The sequence below is a fragment of the Lagenorhynchus albirostris genome, chromosome 7, assembly GCF_949774975.1.
Source record: "Lagenorhynchus albirostris chromosome 7, mLagAlb1.1, whole genome shotgun sequence".
NCBI lineage: Eukaryota > Metazoa > Chordata > Mammalia > Artiodactyla > Delphinidae > Lagenorhynchus > Lagenorhynchus albirostris.
In genome coordinates this window covers 20,566,239-20,590,844 of record NC_083101.1, presented here as the reverse complement: position 1 = coordinate 20,590,844, position 24,606 = coordinate 20,566,239, and the positions used below count along the sequence as shown (strand labels likewise).

Sequence of the window (24,606 nt, the reverse complement as noted above, 5' to 3'; positions counted from 1 at the left end):
GAAGGGGGAGCAGCTGCAGACATGGTGAGATGGAGGTGCCTGGAGGGCAGCCAGCTGAGAGCTGTGTTGGAAGGTTGCCTTTGCTGACCTGGAGCTCAGGGGAGAGAGAGGTCTGTGGAGATGTGGGAGCCGTGCCCGCCAAGGTGGTGGGTGAAATTTTGAGCAGGTGAGACCACCCAGGAAGACAGTAGGTGCCAAGGACGAAGGGTCAGAATCCAGCCTTGAAGGGATGGGCACAGGAAGGGAAAGCCCTGAAGGAGACAGAGGAGGAATGGCGGAGAGAGAGAAGGACGCCTGGCGAGCCTTCTGGACGGAGGCAGACACCAAACCGCTCCCTCTGCTGTGACCACTCTCCTGCGAGAGCACAGTGAGCCAGGCGGAGCCTGCTGGAGAAGGGGCAGCAGTGCACTTGGCGGTTTTTGGAAAAGAAAGTGAGGCCGGGGAAAATGAGTCAGCGCCCAGTGAGGCAGCGTGACAGAGGCAGTGTCTCTGCTTGTTGCCTATTTTGGGAAAGTGAGATTCCTTATTAAACAAAACAGGCAAACTCGTGGTCACAGTCCCAACCCGAAGCTCAAGAGGGACAGAGCAAGCTCAGGCAGACCTGCTTTCCCAACAGATGGCCCTGCCCAAGGCGCCAGCACCGCAGTGACCGGCTCAGCAGGTGGGAAGCATAGTATTGATCCATCCCTGAATGAGAAGGCCTCCGAGCTGGAGGAGACAGACAGGGCGCTTGCTGTGTGTTTGCACACTGTCCTGGGTACTCTGTGCCGAACACTCTCGGATCAAATTGTGCTACTCCGAAGGACGGACATGCAACTTCACAACATGAAGGACAATTACAGAAGGAAGGAAGCAAACATTTATGAACTCTTCTCTGTGCCAAGCACTTTACATACATTATCTCAGTTAATCCTCACAGCGACCCTGAGAGGTAGGAATTATTACTGTCTCTCTCTTCAGAGAAGAGAAAACGGAGATTTACGAAGGCTAAGGAGCTTGCCCAAGGTTATATGATACCTCATATTTATTAATCACTTAATGTCCACTAAGTGTGTGGACATTAAGCATATTCCATGCATGTTCTAATTTAATCCTCACAACACCATGTAAAGTAGGCATTATTGATGTCTCTCTTTTACAGGCACAGAGAGGTTAAGTAACTTGCCCAAGGTAACACAGACAGCACGTGGTGAAAACAAGATGCAAATCCAGGTAGCCTGGTGCCAAACCACATTATAGTACACTTGACCAGCTCACCCAGGTGATAAAGGGCTCCAAAGCCATACCCTTTCTGTGTCAGTACACTTGTGCCTCAGGCCTCAGGCTACCTCTCATAGCATTTATGATGTAGTTTTATATAAATCATCCAGCTGAATATGTGGCAGTTACATTGTTTTAAAAAAATTATTTATTTATTTATTTAGGCTGCGCTGGGTCTTAGCTGCGGCACACGGGATCTTTGTTGCCACGTGTGGGCTCTTCGTTGCAGGATGAGGGATCTTTAGTTGTGGCACGCAAGCTCTTTTAGTTGTGGCATGTGGGCTCTTTTAGTTGCAGCCTGCGGGCTTTAGTTGCGCCGTGCGGGATCTAGTTCTCTGACCAGGGATCGAACCCCTGCCCCCTGCATTGGGAGCACAGTCTTAACTACTGGACTGCCAGGGAAGTGTCCCGTCAGTTAGGAAATGAAAAGGGGGCATCTGTTTCATGAATTCTCATGATCCTTCCAGTTATGGCTGTAAGTTTGTATTAGAGAAGCAAGATGATCTACAAGGAAGTTCGGGGGGTGCTGGCTGATTTCAGCTCACACAGTGGTTTCAGCTCTTGGTGGGAGCTGAGGAGAACCAGGCCTCAGAGCAGTAGACTTTGGCTTGGCTCCAGCTCGCTATGAGACTGTGGGTAGGTCCCTTCCCTGCTCTGGGCCTCATTTTCTTCACCTGTAAAATGCAGTGATCTCAAAGATTTCTTTTGGCTTGCAGGTTCTGTGAGTTTTTAAGAAATTATAGACATTTTCAAACATATGCAAAGTTAGAAAATAGTATGTAATAAACCCTCACATACTCATAGCCCAGCTTCATCCGTTATCAATATATGGCCAATTTTATTTCATTTATGCCCTCACCCACTTTCCCCTCCTCCAGTGGATTATTTTAAAGCAAATCCCAGACATCATCTCATCTCAGCTATATAAATCTCTAAAAGATGGCTTAAGAAAACAACCACAATGCCATTATCACATTTAAAAATTAGCAGTAGCTCCTTAATATCACTGATTATGGAACTGAACTACTTAAAAGTTTTGTTTGATGATATGGTAGAAGCCAAACTGAAGCTTCTAGTGTCAATCATAGTGTTTTCAGAACTTGTGGTCAGAGAACAATCTTAGAGAGAATTGTAATGTTATGCACCAAGTTAAAAAACCCCCAAAACACACACAGCATGTGTTTGAAAAGCGTAATCTTTTATGCTAATAGTAATTACGTACATGGAGAGGCTGCTTGCTGTGTGTCGCACGCTATCCTGGGTACTCTGTGATCTTTCCTTTAAACTATTTTATAAAAAACCTCAGTGCCAAGTGCAGTGCCATAAAGTTAGAAAGCTTGTGACCAGAGGTGGGGACTGAGCTTAAGGAAAGAAAAAAGGATTGGAAAAATATTGTGCGATTTAAGCCATCAAATTAAAAATAAATTGAGATTAAATGGGATAAGTCTGTAACAGAAATAGTTTAAGCCCCTGAGAGAGAGAATTAAAGTGCATTCCCTTAAAATAATGCATTTTCATTTTGTAGCGGGTCTCCTACCCTGTGCTCAAAAGTAAACTGAGCCAAGTACAGCCATCCCTCTGTGTCCATGGGGGATTTGTTCCAGGACCCCTGTGGATACCGAAATCCACGGATGCCCAAGTCCCTTTATATAAAGTGGTACAGTATAGTCGGCCCTCCGTATCCATGGGTTCCGCATCCTTTCATACGGAGGGCTGGCTGTACTATTGCCCTTGAATGTTCCATGAAGCCTTACCTCTGAGCCTTTGTACCAGCTGTTGCCTTTGCCTGAAATGCTCTTCCTTTCCTTCTCTTTGGCTTAACTCTTTAGGCCTTCTTTGAGCATCTCAGTCCTAAACTACCTCTTGCCTCTCTAAGCTTTCAGCATTTGTTGCCTGTACTGTTCATCTCTCAGTCTCACTCTGTCTAGTGACATCCCTTGTATTGCTGTCTTGAACTGGTATTTAAATTCCTGAATGTTTGTCTTGTTTCCTTAATGCTGCAGCTCCTTGCCCAGTGCCTGCCAACGTGGGCATGATGGATTCATCCGTTTGTCAAGGCTTCACTGAGCTTAGGGTTTGGCATTCAGAAGAACCCAAGGCTTGGCCCCTGAGACTTTGTGCCTAGAGAAATTTCAGGCGGTGTCCCAAGTTTATTACCTGACCAGTGTATTACCGTGTACTCAGGCTGCATGTAGAAAAAGTCTTTCTTCTTCCAAAGGTTTTCAAAAACAGGCTTCAGAAGTAGCTAATTGAAGAACACTTAGAGGTTCCTGCTTATGGACATTAACTGTGACCATTTGCTTGGCCTAAATTATCATGAAATCATTGGAGGCCCCTTAGCAGGAAGCAAAGCTCACGGGAGGCTATTAACCATTTAGTATTCTCTAAGCACCAGGGGGTGAAATTTTCCACTTACTGAAGAGCAGGGAGAGGCAGCCTTTATTACAGCTAAAGCATCCCGCCTGGAGATTTAGAAAGTTACAGCCATACTCAGTGTGAAAGAAAAGTGTACAGCAAGGCGGTGTGGGCACCTAGATACCAGCTGGGTTGCTTTTGAATGTGTTGACACACAAAATTAAATCAGTGATGAGGACTTTGGCAAAGTCTTGACAAGGCTTTTCTGGGATGTCAGCTCAGGTCAGTGTCTGCCACTCATGTTGGTCACTGCAGCTGCCCCTCCATTAGTGCTGACTTGGCCACTTGCCAGGAGGGAGGAGTATTTGTTTTTGGTGCTGGGTGGGCAGGTGGATGTGGAAGGGTCGCTTTAATGGAGTGACTACACTGTTCTCTATCGGTAGATGGTTAATATGGCCTGGTAGGATGGGAGGGGGCAAAGAAGGAGAAGAGAGCAGGTGCAGCCCGGGCTGCAGGAAAGCAGGGGCAGGAAGAGAGGGCTGGGGGCGGGGGTGGTAGCAGAGTGAGAGTAGCTGGGGAGACACGGCCTGGCGCAGAGTGTGCATCTGTGGGGGAGGGGTGCCAGCTTTGAGAATCCATCCCCAGCATTCTGCATCCCTGGCCCTCAATCGGCTTGGCTCCCGGCAAGAAGCCAGTTTTGTTTTGCTTAGGACTGTCAGGCGGTAGGCTGCCACCCTTTCTGGAGAATCCAAACAAAATGTATTTATAAAGTTGTTGTACACTACCGGTCCTCGACGGGGGCAGGCACAGGTGGGTGCCCTGTAGGATCCCCTGGATAGCTTTCTCCAGACCCCCATGCGCAGACCCCACCTTGGACATACTGAGTCTGATCTCAGGAGTAGGCTCTGGGGCACAGGACTTGGACAGGCTCTTCAGGGTGTTCTGTGGACTTGTTCAGGCCCCCTTAGCCCAGGCTCCGAGGAGGCACATCTCCAGGGAGTTAGTTCACTACCCATCTGGGCAGCTCATTACATCCTTGGCTTTGATATGGTGCCTTCCCCAGAACATGCTGAATCCCTCGTCTGTGTGGGTCCCTCACATATTGAAGTCAACCATCAGGGTTCTGCTCCAGTCTTAATACCCATGTTGGTTCTTGATTAATAGCTATTAAACCAATCTCTGAAGAGGCCTGAGTTGGCGATATGCTAAGAGAGAAGAGGTAGGGAAAAAAAAAAAAAAAGCAACTCTAGTGTTAGGGTAGAGAAAGATGTGGTAGAATAGAAGTACTTTCAAATACATTTATACTACTTTTTTTTTTTCTGATTTCTAAAGTAGCGCTTGTTCCCAGTGAAAATTTAAAAACAGTAAAAACCCAAAGGAGAAAAGAAAAACCTTTCTATTCCTACCTGCCAGATACACCCATTGTTAATATTTTGGTGGACATCCTTCTCATTAAACTATAGATTTGTAAACTTGCTTTTATCTCAAAATAGCAATATTATTTTTGGCATTTCATTAATATTCATCTATGCCATAACTGTTGAAAGCTGCCAGGTATCAATCAGTCCCTCAGTGTTGCACATTGGAACTCAATGATGGACATGTTTCAGGAACTTTGAATTACCCTTAGTCAAGTAGGACCCAAATGAACTCAGCCTGTCTGCACATGAGTCCTGACCCTGGCTCGTGTGTACTGGCCCACTGGCAGCCAGGTCAGGGTGGTCTTGGCAACTTTTGTGTGTCAGATTGGTTTGGACCTTGACCTGGAACTGTCCCAGCACTGCCCAGGTCTTGCCTGGACCTAAGACAAAGCTTCTTGAGCTTGAGGTCCCATAACTTTTCTCCTGGATTGAGCATCACCAGCAGACGTGGGAGCTGAAATTCCCATTGGGGACTGGCTCTTCAGACCTACCAGCACCAGAACAGTTCAAGCCTCCGAGGTAACTCTGAGCTTCTGTGGTTGGCTTCCCATGGGACTCTACTACTAATGAGTCCTGTGACCTTGGCAAGGGGATCAACTCAGCCTCAGTTTTTTCCTCTGTGAAGTGGAGAGAATAGCTCCAGCCTCACTCACAAAGTTGGAAAGATCAAATGAGACCATGCAGGTAAAAGTGCTTCGTAAACCACAGTGCATCAGGCAAACCTATGTTACACTTGACAATCGACCTCCCGATGTAGTGCCATGAAGAGGTGCTCACTCGAGCTTCTCTTGTTCTCCCAGACAGAGTGGACTCATCGGCTGCATGAGCTTCGGGGTGAAGTCCCTCCTGACTCCGGACAAGGTGGGTCCTAGGGAAGCTTCTGGCAGGGTCAGGCCACCTAGGCCAGGGCTGGTACAGGCAGAGGCCTTTGTCTGGAAGCCCTGCGGCGGGGCTTCAGTCTGTGAGATGGTGCCCCACTGAGACAGGTGCCCCCTGGCCTGATAACAACACTGTTACCGGTGTGACCAAGGGTCTGGGTTCCTGCCTTGGCTCATTCTTGTCAGAGACCAGTTGTTAGGCGGCTCCAAGTCTTCCCAGAAGGCTCTAGGTCTGGTGTCTTCCCTTAAGGGCACAGGCAGGTCCCTCAGAGCTCAGAGCACTCCCTGCCCTGGAGGATGAGGGACGGGTGCTTCTCGTGGTCTGTTCCAGGGGTTGCCTTGATGTTGTTTGCCAGGTCTCAGGTTTCTGGGCCTAGCAGGTGCTCAGGGATGGAGTGAGCATCCTCTGTGGAGCTTTTCTTCAGGCTGGGTGAGGACTCTGGGACCTAGAGGCCCCTCCGTCTGGGTGGCCAGACCCTTACGCAGCTCTACTTGGATGGCGCTCCCCGCGTTGGAGGCTTTTGAGCAGGGGAGGGATGTGCACCTCTTGCATATCCCTGGAGATGTTCTGGTGGCCTGCTGCAAGGAGTTGCCAGGTGGCCCTGCCACCCAGCTCTGTGTCCTGGAAGTGAAGTCTGGGGTAGGTGGCTGAGGACCCTTTATCCTACATGTGGGTCCCAACTATCTTGTCTTGACTGTAGTCTTGGCCTTATTCCCTCTTGGGAGAAGATGTCTGCCCCTGGGGACTGCTCAGGGGCCTCAGGATGCCTGCTTTCTGGCCTCTCCCTCCCTCCCTCCCTCCCTCCCTCCCTCCCTCCCTTCCTTCTGTTCTGTCAACATTTATTGGGCTCCTGCTGTGTACCAGGCACAGTGCTAGGCACATCAAGGAGCCTGTGCACAGCCTAGTGGGGGAGGCAAGCCTGTGAGTAGACTTGTTCTCCAGGGACAAGAGGCGTGGGAAGTCGGCAGAGGGGAGGATCATCTCTGCCTGGAGCATCAAGGAGGGCTTCCTGGAGGTGGGAAGTGAGGGTTCGGGGAAGGGAGGCCGGAGTGTGTGTGTCTGCAGAGACGCTGCTCCTGAGGAGGCTGTCCAGCTGCTGCTTTTTGACGGGGATTGGTGGCTGCCTGACCTGTGCCCTCTGCCTCCTCTGAGCATGTCACGCCTTCTCTTGTGACAGGAGACCAGCGGCTGGTACTACCTGCTGGGAGAGGACCTGGGCCGGACCAAGCACCTGAAGGTGGCCAGGCGGAGACTGCGGCCCCTGAGAGGTGCATGCCCACCACCTTCAGTTCTGCCCAGACATGCCGACCCCCAGGGCTCCCCCCACTCCACTGTGTAGTAGCCTCAATCCCTGTGTTTTGTGGCATGTGTCACCCTAGGCTGCCATCAGACCCTGGGTCCAGGGACTTCTCACGAGTGCTTGCTAGAATGCAGCCTGCAGGCAGCCTCATGCCCATGACTCCTTTATTTATGTAGCTCATGGAGGGCTGGGCTTTTGGACCTTCCCGTGTGGCCATTCCTCAGGGTCCGTGGTCTCAGGATCCCCTCTGGGCTGCCTGGCTGACCTTGGGGCGCCCACCTCTGCAGACAGGCCATGTGGGCCCTGCTGTGGGTCCTGAGGATTTTCCCCTTCTGCTCTGTCCTTCCCACGCACCCATCTGTCTCCTGAGCCCCTGCCTGGCCCGAGCCTGGGCATTCCCACATCCTGGGGGCCAGCAGTGACCTTGCCCTCCACATGGGCCTGGCACCCTGGCCTCATCCTCTGGGTGGTCTGTGGAACGGGCACTTAGATGCCAGCAGAAACTTTCTGACTCTGCTCTGTCACCTTCCAGACCCTTTGTTGAGACTGTTGGGAGGTGAGGACACCGAGAACAGGGAGAAACTCAAGGTAGGTGGGGACAACCTGGAAGGACTGACGGGCCCTGAGCACTGCTCTGGGCTCTAACCTGCTTCTGGTTCGTCCCTGGGCCCTGGAGACCCCTAAACAGGGCAGCACTCGGTGACTGAGACTCAGATTCACTTGGTGCTTGGAAACTCAGCAAGTTGTGCATTTTTAAGAGGTTATTTCTGGTGCTTTTCTCGGGTTACTCAAGCTTGGGGCAGGAGTGGGGAGAGAGCCGGGCCCCGGCCCCTGGAAATAGAGGAGTCTGGGTTGTACTGACTTTTGGTCTCTTGAAGCCGAGTCCTCCCTTTCCTGCAGGCCCCCTCAGGCCCCTTGCCTCCCCTGCCACTGTGGCCCAATCCCCCTTCCGGTTTGGCCCCCTTGATATCAGGGAGCAGCTGTGAGTCTGAGCCCGAGACCGATGGGTCCTCACTTCATTAGGGCTTTGAAGCTAGAGAGGAACCTTCCTGTAGGGATTTTGGGGAATTCATCCAAATTTGTCCCTTTGCAGGCCATGGCAGGTGATCTCTGCTTTTCTCTAACCACTAAGGGAGGGAGAAACAAGCCCCCAGTGCTGAGTAGCCCCTCGGTTGTTATCTAACATGACCCTCACTCCCACCTCTGAGGTGGTTGTTACTACCCATTTCACAGATGAGTGAGACTTGTAAGGTTCAGAGATGTTAGGTCACTCTCTGTGGCCACACAGCCAGCAAATATGGCTTCCGGTATGGCTGTCTCCTGCAAGTGGCCTAGTTGGGAAAATACGACAGTGATATTTTCCATGATAATATATGACACTTAGGTGTATTATTAGCTACAAGACATTTCCCCTTTCATTCACTCAAGTCATTCACTCATTCATTCATTAAGTATTTATTGAACATCTACGTGGGCTAGGCCTTGTGCCGGGTGCCAGGATATAGCTGTCAAAGATCCCTGCCCTCACAGAGCGTACAGGCTAGGGCTGCACTGCCCATTATGGCAGCCGCTAGCCACCGGTGGCTACTGAGCATTCGAAATTGTGGCTAGTATGAACGAGGACCTGAATTTTAAATTTTATTTTAAAATTTAAATTGCACCTGTGTCTAATCACTACCATATTGGATAGTACAGCATTAGAGTAACTTGCTGGATCTCTGTTTTCCGTGGCTTCATTACAAGTTGAAAAGCTTTCTTCCAGCTTCAGTGGGGGAGCTGCAAAGGCCTTTCTCCCTCTCTGTGTACATGCCGAGCACAGAGAGGACAGTGACCAGGGAGTCTCCCTGGGGATTTGTGAGAATTGCCCGGACATCGACACTGCAGGTTTCTAGGTGGCCTGGGAGAGTCCTCCTTCGTGCCGGGCTCTGCACACAGGCCCTGACCTCTGGGGGCGTTGTTCTGAGGGCGTTTGATTTTCCTCGGCTTGCACACGCAGAGATGTCCGTAGGACTCAGCAAGGTGTGGGCGATCGTCAGAGGCTTGGTTAGGGCAGGGGGAGAACCTCAAGAGGTGACCTGTTCAACTCCCTCTTCGTGTGCATGGAGGGATGGAGGCTTAGAAAGCTGGGTGGCCTGACCACTGTCACAGTAACGAAAGCTGGGCTGGACCAAGGGACACTCTCTGGCATGAAGGATGGGAGTGGCTGGGTAGTTTTCCTCAGGGGCTCTGAGGTTGGTGGAAGGGGCTCTAGGCTCACGAGGCACTGCTCTACAAGGCAGGAATCAAGACTGGGGCTCTGGTCCCAGCTCCACCCCACCCTGCTGTGTGATCTCAACTGCTCAAGGCCCCCACTTCTTCACCAGTAAAAAGAGGACGCTGGATTATCTAGTGATTGGAAATCCCTTCCCAACTTGACTTTATGGTCTGTCATCAGATCCTTCAAGCAGCCCACATACATGGATGAGGAAACTGACTTTTAAGTAGCTTCTGAGTGGCAGGCAAACTCCAGATGTTTTGTATTCCCGGTCTTGACGTGGGATGTCTGTGGGAGCAAAGCATCCTTAGGTTCTTAGGCTGAGTTAGTTCCCTGCATTTGTACCAGGGATCCTGGGATTTGCAGGGGGAGGCGGCGTTGTTACAGAGTGGGCCGTGTTTTCTGCCTGGGTTCTCCTCCAGCCAGGGGTGTTTGTGAGAACACTGGAATCACAAAGTGGCCCATGGCAGAGAATGCAGCCAGAACAAAGGCGCCCTCTCCCCGCCGGGGCCCGGGGAATACTAACTAGTTGACAGGAATTTTAATATAAAACTCTCCCTCTTCCTTGTCATTCGGAGGTTTCAGGAAGCCTTCGGGCTTATCGTGCAGAGGCACACAGCACAGACAGGGCTTGGGGAGGTGAGAGGTGATTTCCTGCCATTCTTCTGCGGGGCGGGCTTCCCAGGGCGGTCATGCCAGGCTGACGGGGCGCAGTGCGGGCTCCCACTGCTGGGGGGGAGAGCCGGGTTTTCATGGGGCGGCAGTCGAGGCAGGACCCGCAGCCATGAACCGCTTCAATGGGCTCTGCAAGGTGTGTTCGGAGCGCCGCTACCGCCAGGTGGGTGCTTGGCCCCTTGGGGGGCGCATGGGGTGTCATTGGGGGTCAGGGGTGAGGGCTCACCGAGCAGGACTTGTCTTCCCACAAGGCCTTTCTTGCCTCCTCCTGGCCCCTTGCAGGTTCATTGTGATCTGGGGGGGAGGATAGAGGCAGGAACTGGCCCCAAGGTGGCCTTTACCTGCCGCCCCTCTTTAGGGGCAGACGAGGCCAGCTCTTCGCCATCCTAACCACTGACTGGGTGGTGTCCATGGTGAGATTATCTAGTTGATTTTCTGTCATTTTTATTTGGGAGGAGTGTGGGTTATAAAGAGCATCCCAAGCCTGAGATTGTAAGTGGCTAGGTTGCTGAGCAGCTGGATTTGTGTTTTTTTGCTAACTTTCCCTACTTCTGATGGGACGGCAGTGCTTGTCCTGTGTTGTGTAGGTGTGATTGTGTTCTAGCGTGTGTTGGTGTGTGCTTGTGAGCGAGGTAGGATGTGTCTGCGTATATGTGCGCACACATGATTTTCCTCCCGGGTGGCTGTGATGCCTTGAAGTGGGTCCGGAGTCCTCTGGCTCCAGAGCCCAACTTCACGGAGAGGGCTTGGCCCTCAGCCTCCAGTCTCAGGATGTGGGGCAGAGTGGGAATGATGATCCCTTAGCCCCCAAGACTCTTCTGGAACTGTGAGGGACATTTTTTTTCTTATAAAAAGGGCATGGTGTCAGACAGGCTGAAGGCAAGGGATGTCCAGATTTGGGGAATGTCCAAGCTGATGGGACTCTGGAATGGTTCTGATTTTAAAAGTATAGAAAAGTCCCTCTGTGTTTTAATGACCAGCCTGGAATCTGGGTCCTGAACTCCTTCAAACTGGCAGACTTAGGTCTCAGGGAGATGCTCAGAGGGGCCTCCTGCACCGTGAGTGGGACACGTGTGTTCTCTCTCCAGTCCCCAGCTCTCAGGGCCCTCACGCACTCCTGGAGCCTGCAGAGCTGCCCCTGTGACACTGGCAACTGGATGGCGGGGTGGTGAGGCACAGAGGGCACTGGATGGGAGGTCGAGAAGTCCTCGGTCACTTGGGACTACAGGCCTGAGGACCGGGACCCTCTGGCAGTCACAGTAGGACCAGGCATGAGTGCGGTCCGGGCCTGGGGCTCTGGGACTCAAGTTCAAGACGGATCCCCTGCTAGAAAGTAGTGCGGGGTTGAGAGCACCAGCTTTGTGCCGGACCCGGGCTCACATCCAGCTCTGCCCTTCTTGAGGTCTGACTCTTGTGCATGGCAGTTTACCTCCCTGAGCCTCAGTCTTCCTGTCAGTGGAATAGGGTGATAATGTGACGATGCTGTGAAAGTAAATGGAATATGTATGAAGCGCCTGGTGCAGGGGGTTCAATAACTATGGCATTTAGGGGTTGGGATTGAAGTCTAGCATTACAGAGGGTCAGAAATCAGGCAGGAGGGCAGAAGTGAGATGCTGACATGGGTGAGATCTGAGAGCAGTAGCAGTTCCTGCACTGGACAGGAAAGAGCAAGAAGCACCCCAAGAAGGATGGCCTCTGCCAGGAGTCGCTGAGGTCCCAGAGATAGGGCAGGGCTGCTTCCCTTGTCTCTTGACCCTGAGGCCTGAGGTCAGAGAGGAGGGCTGAGAGCTTACTTGCTTCAGGCCTCAGTTTCCTTCTCTGTAAAATGGGCATACTGAAACTAGCCCTGCATTCCCTCAGGGCTGCAGTGATGATCAGGTTCTTTGGACATTGTCCTCTCAACGTGGTCGTGGTCACGATGGACAGAGCATAATTCTGCTTCCTTTATGCAGTCCCACCGCCTCACACTGAGCAGGAGAGGGGCTTGCTTCCCAACACCGTCTCCTCTTCCCCTCTTCCCAGCCCCCAGCTGGCCTGGACTGTTGTCTGGACTGGCTCTGCTTAGCCTGGTGCCCAGGAAGGCAGAGGGGTCTCCTGTCCACAGTCCCACCTGGATGCGGGGAACAGGCTGTTTTCTGGAGCACCCTCCTTCTCTCCAGATTCAGCTTTGGGGCCAGTCCCCAAACTGTTAGCCCTGGGTGCTGGGACTGGTTTTCCAGAGCCGCACCCCAGGCAGGAGGGGCCGTGGCTCTTGGTGGTGTAGGACTGGGGAAGTGCTAGCAAAATGCTGGCATCCCAGCTTCTGCCTGGGTTGAGAGTGGGCTGTGAGGTCCCTAAAATCCCTGCTGGTTGCATGGAGTGGACTGGGCTCCTGTCATCGTCCCTTGGCCTCAGTCTGGGCTTTCCGCGCTCACTCCAGAGTTTGTTTTTCTTTCTTTCTTTCCATTTTTTTTCTCTTCCTGTCTTAGCTGTGTGTTTTCCCAGAATTCTTATGGGAACAGGGTATTTTCCTGCCCCCCCCGCCCCTTCCCCTTGTCTGTCAGATTTCCTGTTTTACAAACTCGCTTTGAATCCAGGCCCAGGGCTGGTGGGAAGCAGAGCCTCAGGGGCCTCCCCAGCAGCATCTAAGGGCCTGGGTCACCCCAGGCTCCCCGCCCCCCCCCTTTCCCATGCCTGGCCTTTGGGACAGCTGGCAGGTGAATGCCGGCACCCAGCCTGGAAGAGGTAACCCCTAAAGGAAGGAGACAGCAGTCTCCTAATGAGGCGGTGGCCCTTGACCTCTTTCAGGGCTGCTGAGCTGGCTTCTTCCTCAGCCTGGCTGGGGTGCCCTACCCCATGCTGCACGGGGGCCCACGCCACATCCAGGGCGCCAGACCCCTTTTCTGACTTCAGCTGCCTTAGTCTGTTGCTCTCATACACCTGCTCTGAGCAGCCTGGAATTGCTCTTTGAGTGGGCAGGGGCTGGGCTTTCTGCACCCCTCCCAAAGCCTAACTGGGGGTGCACGGAGAGGGCATGCAGCAGGTAGAACTGAACTGAGCTAGCAGACCGTGCCGCCCCCTGCCAGCTTTCCGCTGCTGGTGGGAGGCTGCAGCTCTGTCCTCACTAGCGGAGCACTTGCTGGTTCCTGCCGTGCTCCAGGCCTGTCATCTAAAGTCAAAGCACAAAGGACTCTTCCCAGCACCATCCTCATGTTTTGCTGTAATGCTTAACATGACCTGCTTTGCTTTCTAGAGATCAGTGTACCCTCATGCTCCTCTGGGAGCCAGAGACCAAGGCCTCATGACCTGGTACCTCAGCAGAGCCTGGCATGCAGTAGAGCTCAATAATTGCATGTTGCTTTGAAAAGAGCATCCAGGTGGCAGGGCCCTTTCAGGGGACTTCTGAAAGTAGGGGTTGTGCACCTGCCACGCACACAGGCTGCAGCAGGCACAGTGAGGTCATTGGCTAGTTCAGGTTCAGCCAGGAAGCCTCTCTGTGCCCTCACTTGCCCCCTCACCCGGGAGCCCTCACTGATACCTTGAGGCCCTGGCAGTGGACGGCCCTGAGACGCCTAGCACGTGTCCCCTGCCCCTTGGCCTGAGGTGGTGAGTGTGTGCATCCCTGTCTTCCCTCCCCTGTGCTCTGGGAGGGCAGCCAACAGGCTGGCTTTGTCTCTGGGCCCTCAGCATGGGGCCAGCCTTGGGCCGACGCTCCATGAACCCCTGGGGAAAGGAGGAAGGGACCGAGCAGGCAGTGGGTCACAGGTGAGGTGGAGACGTGCAGTGCAGTGGGCCCTTGGGTAAAGGGCTAGGCCACATGTCTGCCAGGGCTGAGGAAGGCGAGATTCAGCCTTCCAAGGCTCGGTCTGGGCCCTTCCACATGGGCCTGGCTTACCTCCTGAGCTCCCAGCCTTCCTGCTTGGCCCACAACCCAGTGCTCAAGATGCCTGGGCCAAGATAGGGACAGCGAGGGGCCGGCCAGCCTCCTTCTTGGCTCCAGCAACCTTGGAGAGGAAGGTGGCTCTGGGGTGGGGACTGTGTTCTTCATGACCTTGGAGCAGAGGCAGCAGCCTCATGGCTTCTGGGAGTAACTGGGCAGGGCTGTGTCCTAGATTACCATTCCGAGGGGGAAGGACGGCTTCGGCTTCACCATCTGCTGCGACTCTCCGGTCCGAGTCCAGGCCGTGGATTCCGGTGAGTGAGTGTCTCGGGTGATGCCAGCCCGAGGCTTTGCAAACAAGATGTTGGAACTGAAAGGGGAGCCCTAAACTGGGGCAAAGTGTCCTGGTTTTTCAAAACGAGAAGAATAATATTTTTAAATGACCACAGATGAAAGTGAGGTCTATGAAAATACACCTACTCTTTTTTTTTGTTTTTAATCAAAATGAAAATAGATTTTTATATTTTGTTTCCCAATCATTTCAAACAGGAACTAAACCTATATTTTCAGTAATGGCTGCATGGGAAAATGAGAGTCATTTATGAACTCGATTTGGAAGCAGTATTTTATCCTATTCCAGCCTGATTAGCACTTAAAAATAGTCATTCCCTCCCTATTTTTCACAAAGAAAAGACTTCTAGTCACAGAGTGAGCATCCAAAGTGGAGAAGCTGGGACATGGTGATCTGGGTGCCCCCATTGCCTGTGAGCCTGGCAGCAAGGAAGGGTTCTCAAGGGGTGGGAGGCCCTGGGCAGGGAGGGGGGCCTGGCGGGGAGGTGGACAGCGGAGGGAGGTCAGCCAGTACTGGGTATGCGGGCAGGGAGGAAGTGAGGGCAAAGGGGAGCCTCCCTTCAAGGTCCCCGAGAGCCCCCGAGGTTGGCCCCTCATTGACAGGTGAAGAAACAGAGGGGAGCGGTCCTTGTCCAAGGTCACTGGACGCAAAGCACCCCGGGGCTTTTGAGGGGGTTGTGGGCTTCAGGAGCCCTTGAGTGGCTCTTCTTTGTCCCTGCAGGGGGCCCGGCAGAGCGGGCGGGGCTGCAGCAGCTGGACACGGTGCTGCAGCTGAACGAGAGGCCCGTGGAGCACTGGAAATGCGTGGAGCTGGCTCACGAGATCCGGTGACAGGGGCGGCGGGCAGCCCAGGGTCTCGGGCTGGGGCGCACCTCCCCTCCCCTCCCCAGACCTGCGCACACGCCTCGCCCGTCCCTCCTTCCCAGCCGTGAGCAATTCACTTTGCTCCTTGGGGAATCAGTTTCTTGGCCTGAAATTGGAAGGTTCAGGTTCTGAGCAATTTTGGATCCCAGAGCAGACAGCGGGGAAGAAGCTCTCAAACAGACCCTGTGGTTCGTGGTGCAGCTCCAGGGGGTCGCTCTCTACTTTAGCTCATTAGTTCTGCTACCTCAGAGCTAAGCCCTTGGTTTCCTAAGGATGCGTAGATGTTGCGAACATTTTCAATTGCACAATTAAACAGTTATTCTTTAAATTTTGGGGTCTCCTAAATTTCGACCCTCTGGGTTAAAGCCCTCGTGGCCCATTTTAGGTTTGCTTCTGGAATGACCGGATGAGGGGTTGTACACAGGCCGTGGCTTGCCTGCTCCTCCTTGATAACACTTTGTGTCCAGGAGGCACGTCGCTAGTTGAGTTTGGTCTTCTTTCTTGTTTGCTTGGCCTTGGCCTCAGTGTCCTTCCCAGCCTCTGCCAGTCAACTAGAGGCGACCTAAGGGACCCCTTTGCTGTCTCTGCTTTAGATGGATGGCCTCTCCATCCCTTCCTGCTCTGGCACTGGGGCTCCCCTGCCCTCTTCCCCTCTCTTCCTCTCTGCCCCACAGGCCCCTACCATGGCTGACTTTGGTCTCCCCCAGACTCAACTTCCCTTTGTGACTCCCCGCCTCCTCCAACTTCCAGGAGCTGCCCCAGCGAGATCATCCTGCTTGTGTGGCGTATGGTCCCCCAGGTCAAGCCGGGGCCAGATGGCGGGGTCCTGCGGCGGGCGTCCTGCAAGTCGACCCATGACCTCCAGTCGCCCCCCAACAAGCGGGAGAAGAACTGCACCCACGGGGCCCAGGCACGGCCAGAGCAGCGCCACAGCTGTCACCTGGTGTGTGACAGCTCGGATGGGCTGCTGCTCGGTGGCTGGGAGCGCTACACTGAGGTGACCAAGCGCGGGGGCCAGCACACCCTGCCTGCACTGTCCCGTGCCACTGCCCCCGCCGACCCCAACTACATCATCCTGGCCCCGCTGAACCCTGGGAGCCAGGTATGGACAGCTGGTTCAGGGAAGGTGAAGGGCATGGGTCCCTGAGTGAGGCCAGGAAGATGCGAAGACTCAAAATTGTGTTGTGAGGAGCCTGCCAGGGGCTTGGAGTGGGGAGCAGGGAAGTGGACTATGTGTTAGCTCCAGCCTCTATAGGGCTGTCCTATAGGGCTGTCCCTGGCAGAGACAGCAGGTGGGTCTTTGTGGCCTCAGGGCACAGATCCAGGACCATGGGAGGTCACACGGTAGAAGATTTCACCTCAAAAGAAGGAAGAGCTTTCTGCCAGTCTGCACTTATCCTCAGTGGAATGGGCTGCGTGGTAGGCAGCAAGCCCGTCATAGGAGCTGTAAGATGGAGTAATGGAATGTCAGCGTGTGTGCCCCAAAATATCGGTCCCAGGAGATACTCTGGGAAGAAAGTTTCTTGATGTCAAATGAGTTTGAGAAATACCTTATACTCTCTTCCTCTTCTGGGAGATTCCCAATGCATATTAGCCTATTTGAGGCTCTGAGGGCATCTGCAGTGAAGAAGGTGGTTTACCCTTGTTTAACCGAGCATTTCTCAAACTCCCCTGACGGTGCACCCTTTGTGGCGGAGTTGTTAGCGTCCCAAGTGCCAGTGTTTCACAGAACACACTTCAAGGGGTTAGACTTGATGACAGCTAAAGCCTCGTTCAACTCGAACATTCTAGAGGATTCTAGATTCTGTGATCCCTCCAGGCCCCCCTCTCAGCTCGTTAGTGGGACTGCTGTTTTGCCCTCGTGCCCTGAGGTGCTCCCCTCCTATCCCCAGGCCAGGGCTGAACAGCCTGCCTGGTGGTCTGCCCCGTTCCTGGGGCTGAGGTAGTTCTCTGTCTTTCCCTTGCAGCTGCTGCGGCCTGTGTACCAGGAGGATGCCATCCCCGAAGGTGAGTCTCTCCTCTGCTGCTGTGCCCTCTGAGCCCCGGAGAGATGGCGAGGTTAGCTGCGAGGCTGGGCCCCACCTCCTCCTCTGAGTTGGGAGACCTTTCCAACAGAGTCAAGATCCCCCCCCCCCCATTTTGACACAGAGTCTGTCTCCTCTTGGGACCTTTTTCTTCCTCACTGAACCAGTGTCTTTCTTCCTTGGACCCTGAACTGAGGAGGAAGAGAGGGCATCTTCCCAGAGCAGGCTAACAGATGGTGTTCAGGACTCAGGCATTCAGCTGAGATTCAACCAACGTTACTGAGCAACCAATATATGTAAGGTGCTGTAGGCACTGTGGTCAGGCCAGCTCGGGAGGGAGGCACGGAACTTGGAGCTGGGAGGTTCCAAATTGGAGTTGTATGAGTTTGAGCAACTCATGTCCCCTCACTGAGCCTCAGTTTCTTTATCTATAAAACGGGGCTGATAATTCCCACTTCAGAGGGTGTTGGGAGGATTGAAGGAGATAATGGTTTTGAGTGGCAGCCTATTTGCTGAGTGATGTTACACAGAAGTTAGCTGTCTTTGAAGTGCACAGATGGCTCTGCTGTTTGAAGGGATTTTTCTCCTTTGTCCTTCAAATCCTGACCTTATTTTTTAAGGGCCAGGGAGAGAAGCTGGGCTCAAAACCAGTTCCTTCTCCCAGGAAACCTGAGGTATCAGTGTTGCTGCTGGAGTTGGCTGGGCATTCCTTTAGGCCCTCTCTGCGCTGGCCTGAGTCTAGCTGGCTGGAGTCCAGGTGGTATCTGGAAGGTTGAGACCAACCTTGCCTGGTGGTCCATGGTGCTGACCTTGGATATGCTTGAGCCCTTCCTTCTTTGACCTCCTTCTTTGTGAATAGCCTTTTCCCAACCACTTGCAGACTTGCTTCCTTGCCGTCCCCCTCTGTCGGTGGCATGAAGACGACGCTTGCTTAGAGCAGGTGCCCTTTGGAGGGAAAAGGGCTCCCATCAGGCTCGGAGTTGCAGATGGAAGCCATCTTTATTCTCTCCAGGCTGGGGCGTTTGGGTGTTAGGGCTTGGTCTGTTGGAAATGAATCTGTGTTCCTTCCGGAGAAAAGTCTGACGGTGATTCAACACTGAGTTTTAAAAAAGCTTTTAGTTGCCGCATCAAGTTAGAGTGGAGATGTCACTGCTAAATGGTGACCCCATTAAGGGCAGGGCGTAGGCCTGCTCACCTCCGTGTGTCTGATGCTGCTCCCAGGGTCTGACAGACAGCAGGTACTCAACAGAATTTTACTGGAGTGACTGACTGAGGGGGAGTGACTCTGGTTGCCTCCAAGGTTTGCAGACTGCTCATGGGAGAAGGGAGCTGGAGAGATGTGTGGGTTGAGGCAGGCTGGTGTGGTTCCTTCTCGGCCGAGAGATGCCTCTTGGTGTCCTCCCAACTCGTGTCCACATTTTGGTTCCCCTCTGAGAATACAGTACTTAGTAAACCAAGAAGGGCAGAGTCACGCAGGCTGTGGGAGAGGGACAAGCGAGGAAATGATGCTGCTGTTAATAACAGTGGTAACTTTTGAATGCATTATATTAAGAACTTGACCTGACTTCATTCATTCTTTTTTTAAAATTTATTTATTTATTTTATATTTATTTTTGGCTGTGTTGGGTCTTCGTTTCTTTGTGAGGGCTTTCTCCAGTTGCGGCGAGCAGGGGCCACTCTTCATTGCGGTACACGGGCCTCTCACTGATGTGGCCTCTCCCGTTGCGGAGCACCGGCTCCGGACGCGCAGGCTCAGCGGCCATGGCTCACGGGCCCAGCCGCTCCGCGGCATGTGGGATCTTCCCGGACCGGGGCACGAACCCGTGTCCCCTGCACTGGCAGGTGGATTCCTAACCACTACGCCACCAGAGAAGCCCTGACTTCATTTATTCTTCACGATGATAATTATTTTGGTATCCAAGGACATCTTTGCTCTTTACCAGGGATCAAATATTCCTAGCTCCTGGTCCGTGGGTTCAGAGGAAGGGGTGGAATTCAGGGTACGGATCTTCCCTTAAACGCACTCAGGGTTCTCCAGAGGCTAAAGCTGTCGTCAGGGTGACGACTTCTGTCTCCTCCTCTGGCTGGGCTGCTCAGCCTCCTTGCAGGAGGGTGGGTGGGTTGAGCCAACCTGAATAGAATGGGGTCTGGTGCCCTTCTGGGGCTTGTGGTGCCTGCCCGCCTGTCATCGGCGTGTTCTCCAGGGCTGCGGGTGCCCTTGGCATTGTCCCTTGCCCTGTGAAAGCAGCCCAGCCTCAGATTCGCCACGGCCGGGGGACGGATGGCTGCCAAGGCTCACCTCGGAAGCCGGAGCAAAGCCGAGTAATTACTGTTCGGTCAGTGAAGCAGGTGTTTAAGGGGTGATATGGGGGTTTAGACCAGAGGGTGTAAGCGGTAGCAGGTGGGAAGTTAAGGAGTTTGCCTTCACAGAGCTCAGTAGCTGGGTTATAACTTGGACTGTTTTTTAAAAAAAATACTTCAAAAAATCAGTTTTGGAAAATCAAGCCCACTTGCTACACACTATCCAGGGTATGTGGAGATGGGGCACGAGGGCATGCCACATAGGTTGGGTTGATTCCGCTTTGTACCAGTTACTGGCCAGATGACCTTGGGCAAGTCCCTCAGTCACTCCAGGCCTCAGTTGCCTTGTCTATAAAATGGGGCTGCTTCCCACCTGAAGGCAAAGGTGTATGTCAAGTGGCTTATTCATGACTCTCTAGGCCCAAGGCAAAGATTCTGTGACAGCCCTATGCAGCTGGGCTAGGGCAGGGAAGAAGTGGATTCCTTTAAAGGTCAGACTGGGGGCGGGCAAAAGCCCAGATTTGGGCATTAGCAAACAGCCCCCTTTGTTAAGTTTGGTCTACTTTGCCTTGCTTGTCAGTCCTGTGTGGTTTTGCCTTCTCTGGTCTAGGCTCGGTTGTGTTAAATTAGACTGTCTAGTTCCAGACTGACCCTTTGATCCCCGTTCATGGTAAAGCTTGTGGCGCAGCAGCCCTGTCCTAATGCCAGCCCTGACGGGTGGATTATCTGTTGGCTTGGGTTTATAATCCTCGTGCCCTCACACCCTGGTACCATTCACCAAACCCTTTCCCATCGGGTCTCTCGTGTGCGCCCTCACCTGCCCTGGGGCAGGCAAGGCAGCAGTCTGTATTATCTCTGCTTTGCAGTGGAGAAAACTCTGGCTCCGAGGGGGAAGGAACCTGGTCAGGGTTATTACACAGCCAGTCTCTGAGGAGGCCAGTGCTCAAGTTCAGGTGTCTTGTCCAACTCAAATCCAGTGCAGAGCTTGAGAGCCAGGATGGGTTCTTTCAGCAAAGGGGCCAGTGCCTGGCAGCACAGAGCCCTCTGGGGCGGACGTCCGGGGCCAGAGCAGACGAGGAGCTGGGTAGGTACTTCCATGCATCTGCCCCCCGCCCCTGTCCTGGGTGCACACTCTTTTTACTCTTCTCTAAGTGACTCCCTGAAGAAGCAGGAAGTGGTTTAGGTTATTATGGTTCGAGTGCTGCCCCAGGATACTGCTGTGATCAGTGGTCACTTGTGTGTGTGGGTTGACTTGTTTTTCTTACCCTGCTCGGTGAGAAGGGGCATGGGGTGGGTAGAGGAGGAAAGTGTGAAACCTTCCGAGCTGAGTTTTTCCCCTGAGGCTGTGGACCACGCGTTGGTGGGGAGCTTCCCCGAGATGTAGTTGGGGTCAGGCCACCTGTTCACCCCCAGGCTGCCAGGACTGGGGGTGGCGGAAGGAGACCTGGGCCCCCGTGGACTGCACATTCAGGTCAGGGAGGGCTGATCAGTTGCCCACCTGACAGCAGGGACCCTCGGAGGGGGCCCAGGTGTGTGCAGAGTCTGAATGCCCTGGAGTTTATCTCCTACCTGCTTGTGTCCAAGAATTCCTGACTTTTTAGCTACTCTGTGTTTTGCTCTTCTGCCCATTGGATGAGACATGATAAAGATCTGTATGCCACCCCTTGTTCAGTATGAGGGTGTGTGTCCTGCTGTGGCACCTTATAGAGGGACTCCCTGCAGCTCTCTGCTCTCTTTCCTGGGGGTGATTCATTCTCTCTCTCTCTCTCTCTCTCTCTCTCTCTCTTCTCTCTCTCTCTCTCCCCCTTTTCTGATGAGAATAATTTGTGAGTTGATAGCCAAGCCGGGGAATACCTCCTGGCTGCGATGAAGCCTAGGATTCCCAGAGTCCCTGGAGTATCTGATTAACTCGCTTTCCCAAGTGGAGAAATCACAACAACAAAACCACAATAAGTTAGCAGCTCACTTTTACCGCGCACTTACCAGGTCCCAGGCATTATTCTAGGGGCTTTACTTGGAGTGTCTCATTTAATCCTCACAGCAACCCCATGAGCTTGGTACTATAATTGCAGTGAGGAAACCAAGACTCTGAGGGGCGAAGTGAGTTTCTGGTGGTCACCAAGCTGGGGAGCAGAGGAGTGGGATTTGGGTGCAGCCCTCTGGCTCAGAACGGGTGCTCTTCCCCGGGAACTGGAGTGGCAGGTGCCACTCCCTATTCCGGACTGACTCAGTGAGCCAGGCCGCTCCAGCTCCCTTGGCTAGTAGAAGGCAGACACCCATACATCCTGAGAAAGCCCACTGTCTCTGCTGTCACTGCAGAGACATGACCTCCAGTCCCTGTGTTCAAGGGACCTGGGAGGCAATGAAACGGGCCAGCAGTGTTGGGTGTGCGCAGGGAGCAGTGGGGATGGGAACAAGGGGGACCACACGTGCTCTGCCACCCAGGACGCTCCATCTGATTGCTTGTTTGACGTGGGACTGTGGGCCCGGTGAGGTCAGATCTTCTGATTTTTCGAATCTGAGAGATTTTCTGATTTTTAAATGTACGAGGCCAAACCGATAGGTCTGGTTCAGGTCCTGGTGACCTGAACCTGTCCTTGCCCTGGAGTTTTGGGTTTACACGGTAGTATCTCTCACAGAGTGTGAGGAGATTCCTTCTGAGGCCTCCCTGTCCTCTCAGCACCTTGCTCAGGGCCCGGCGCATGGTAGCCGCTGTTGTTAATGGCTGTTAATGGACTGAGACCATGTTCCCTGTTTCTGCAGAGGCCTGCCTCTGCAGGGGGCGTAGAAATGCCTCACGGTCCCCCATCTCTGTTCCACAGAATCAGGGAGTCCCAGCAAAGGGAAGTCTTACACGGGCCTGGGGAAGAAGTGTCGGCTGATGAAGACGGTGCAGACCATGAAGGGCCATGGGAACTACCAGAATTGCCCGGTCATGAGGCCGCATGCCCCACACTCAAGCTATGGCACCTACGTCACCCTGGCCCCCAAGGTCCTGGTGTTCCCCATCTTTGTTCAGGTGAGCTGATGACCGACCCCAAGGGCTCCCTCTGGAGGAGGTGAGAAAGAATAGGGTCCTTCACCCCAGGACTCAGAGATGGTACCTCGTTCCAGGTCTGAGGACCCCCTTTTGGGAAAGACAAATAGCTTTAGGGGCTCAGGATTCTGGGGGTTATACTGAGGGAGCAGAGGTTTCCAGGAGGAGGAACAGGAGAGTGGGGGCAGGGAAGCTCGGCGACAAGCGGGTCCCCCCTCCCCCCTCCCCCTCCCCTTCCCTCCCCCTCCCCTCCCACTCCCCTCCCCTTCCCCCTACCCCTCCCCTCCCCTTTCTCTGGGGCCATTGCAGACATGCTACAGCTGCTGGTTGTATTGTCACAGGGCCTGTGTGCTGAGGGTTCTGCTTCCTGGCTCCTCCAGTGCTTTGTTGTTTGGAGATGACCAAGGGAGAGAGCCTCGAGGTCTGGCATCTTGTCTGGCCATCAGACATCTTAGCAAACATGTCTGGCCAGTACTAGCTGGTGGCCTGAGATTATTTAGATCTCCCTTCCCCTGCTTTTCTCTCTTTTTCCTTCTCTTCCTCCCCATTTCCAAACCTTTATTTATTCTATCACCCAGATATAACCAATGTGAGCATTTAGATATCTTTCCTGTGCATATACATATTTTAAAAAAAACCCAGACAGATCTTATTGTACATTTTATATCCTGTTGCCTTTTTTAAACAAGAATTGCAGCATGAACATTTCCTACATCATTAAATACTCTTTGAGACTGTGTCTTGTAGCGATTGGACACTACTATGTGGATGTACCATATTTATTTAAGCAGTTCTCTATTCTGTTCAGACACTTGTGTTATGTCTACTCTTTTGCTGTTGTAAATAACTCTGTGATGAAGATCCTCATGCGTGAATTGCCTCTCGGATTATTTTCCTTGGGGGAGATTCCAAGAAGCAAAATGACTGGGCTATGGGTCATAAACATCTTAAAGGCTCTTGATGCGTATTTTGACAAATTGCTTTCCAGAGACACTCTTAGTTTATCCTCTCATCAGCAACCTAGAGGGGACATGGCCCCAAGAGCTTCATTTCTGACCATGCCTGCCTTCTCTGGTCTCCCTGGCGACCCATTCCAGGCCTGTCACTGGCCAGTGGATCTTAGAACTCATACGTTTATAGGACGCTCACAACGCAACTCTGGCAGGTGATGCGCCTCTCCCCAGACAACTCTGTGGGCAGGGTCTGCCCTTTGCCTTTCTCTTGGTCTCTTCTCTTTCTCGGGATGTAACCACAAAGGTCTTGGAATCCACGGAACTTATTTTTTATTTTTAAATTTTTACAAAAAAAATTAAAAATTAGTTTTTAAAAGTTATAAAAAACTTTTGAGTTGTAAAATATATAAACCAAAAATGGCATAACACTTAAATGCAGAGTTTAACGGGTAATTATAAAGCGGATATCGACTAAGAGAAAGGACTAGACCATTGCCACCACTCCAGAGGCTGTGTATCTCTCTTCCTGATTACGATGCCCCCTCCCCCCGAGACATACCCACTAGCATGAGTTTATGATAATCATTTCCTAGCTTTTCTTTAGCTTTACCACCTATATGTGCTTTCCTAAATGACTTCTTTTTGAATATTGCTTAATGAAACCATATCTCATATCTTCTTTGGGCCTTGCTTCTTTTGCCTCACGTTACTTGTAAGATCCATCTTGGTGGTTGTGAGTGGTTGACCTTTGTTTCGTTATCTTTCTTCCAGCACCTTGCTTGGTGTCAGGTGCCCAGAAGCCATGTTATAAATGTGCACTCACAAGGATAAGCCCTGCTGGGTAGTCCAGGGCTGAGGGAGGTTTCTTCAGGCTGTGCGGGGGCAGGGCTCCACCGTGGGTATGGGGCAGGGTCATGTGGAGGGGTGAGAGGTTTGGCTGACTTGGTCCCTGGGAACTGACAGCTGAGAAGGACTCAGTTAACTCAAGTGTGTTATGAATGTAGAGCAGGGACTGGCCTGGCCTTGAAGGGACTCAGGTGACCAAATCTGGCATGAGGCTCTCAGGATACTGC

The 24,606-nt window shown here is 52.8% G+C and overlaps 1 protein-coding gene across 7 annotated transcripts in view; it reads left to right on the top strand.

Annotated features, from left to right (window-relative positions):
* The window catches only part of LOC132523416 (regulator of G-protein signaling 3-like), a 162,185-nt gene that overhangs the window by 56,334 nt on the left and 81,245 nt on the right, over positions 1-24,606 (top strand). For 3 of the 7 annotated variants that reach the window (XM_060154545.1, XM_060154546.1, XM_060154550.1), the window contains 8 exons: positions 5,837-5,897; positions 7,093-7,183; positions 7,748-7,803; positions 14,236-14,317; positions 15,076-15,181; positions 15,969-16,320; positions 17,186-17,225; positions 22,366-22,562. In XM_060154545.1, the coding sequence (XP_060010528.1) occupies positions 5,837-5,897; positions 7,093-7,183; positions 7,748-7,803; positions 14,236-14,317; positions 15,076-15,181; positions 15,969-16,320; positions 17,186-17,225; positions 22,366-22,562 (985 nt within the window). Of the gene's footprint in view, positions 1-5,836; positions 5,898-7,092; positions 7,184-7,747; positions 7,804-10,193; positions 10,308-14,235; positions 14,318-15,075; positions 15,283-15,968; positions 16,321-17,185; positions 17,226-22,365; positions 22,563-24,606 lie in introns of those variants that run through there. The other 4 variants (XM_060154547.1, XM_060154554.1, XM_060154548.1 and 1 more) reach the window with 3 other exon arrangements.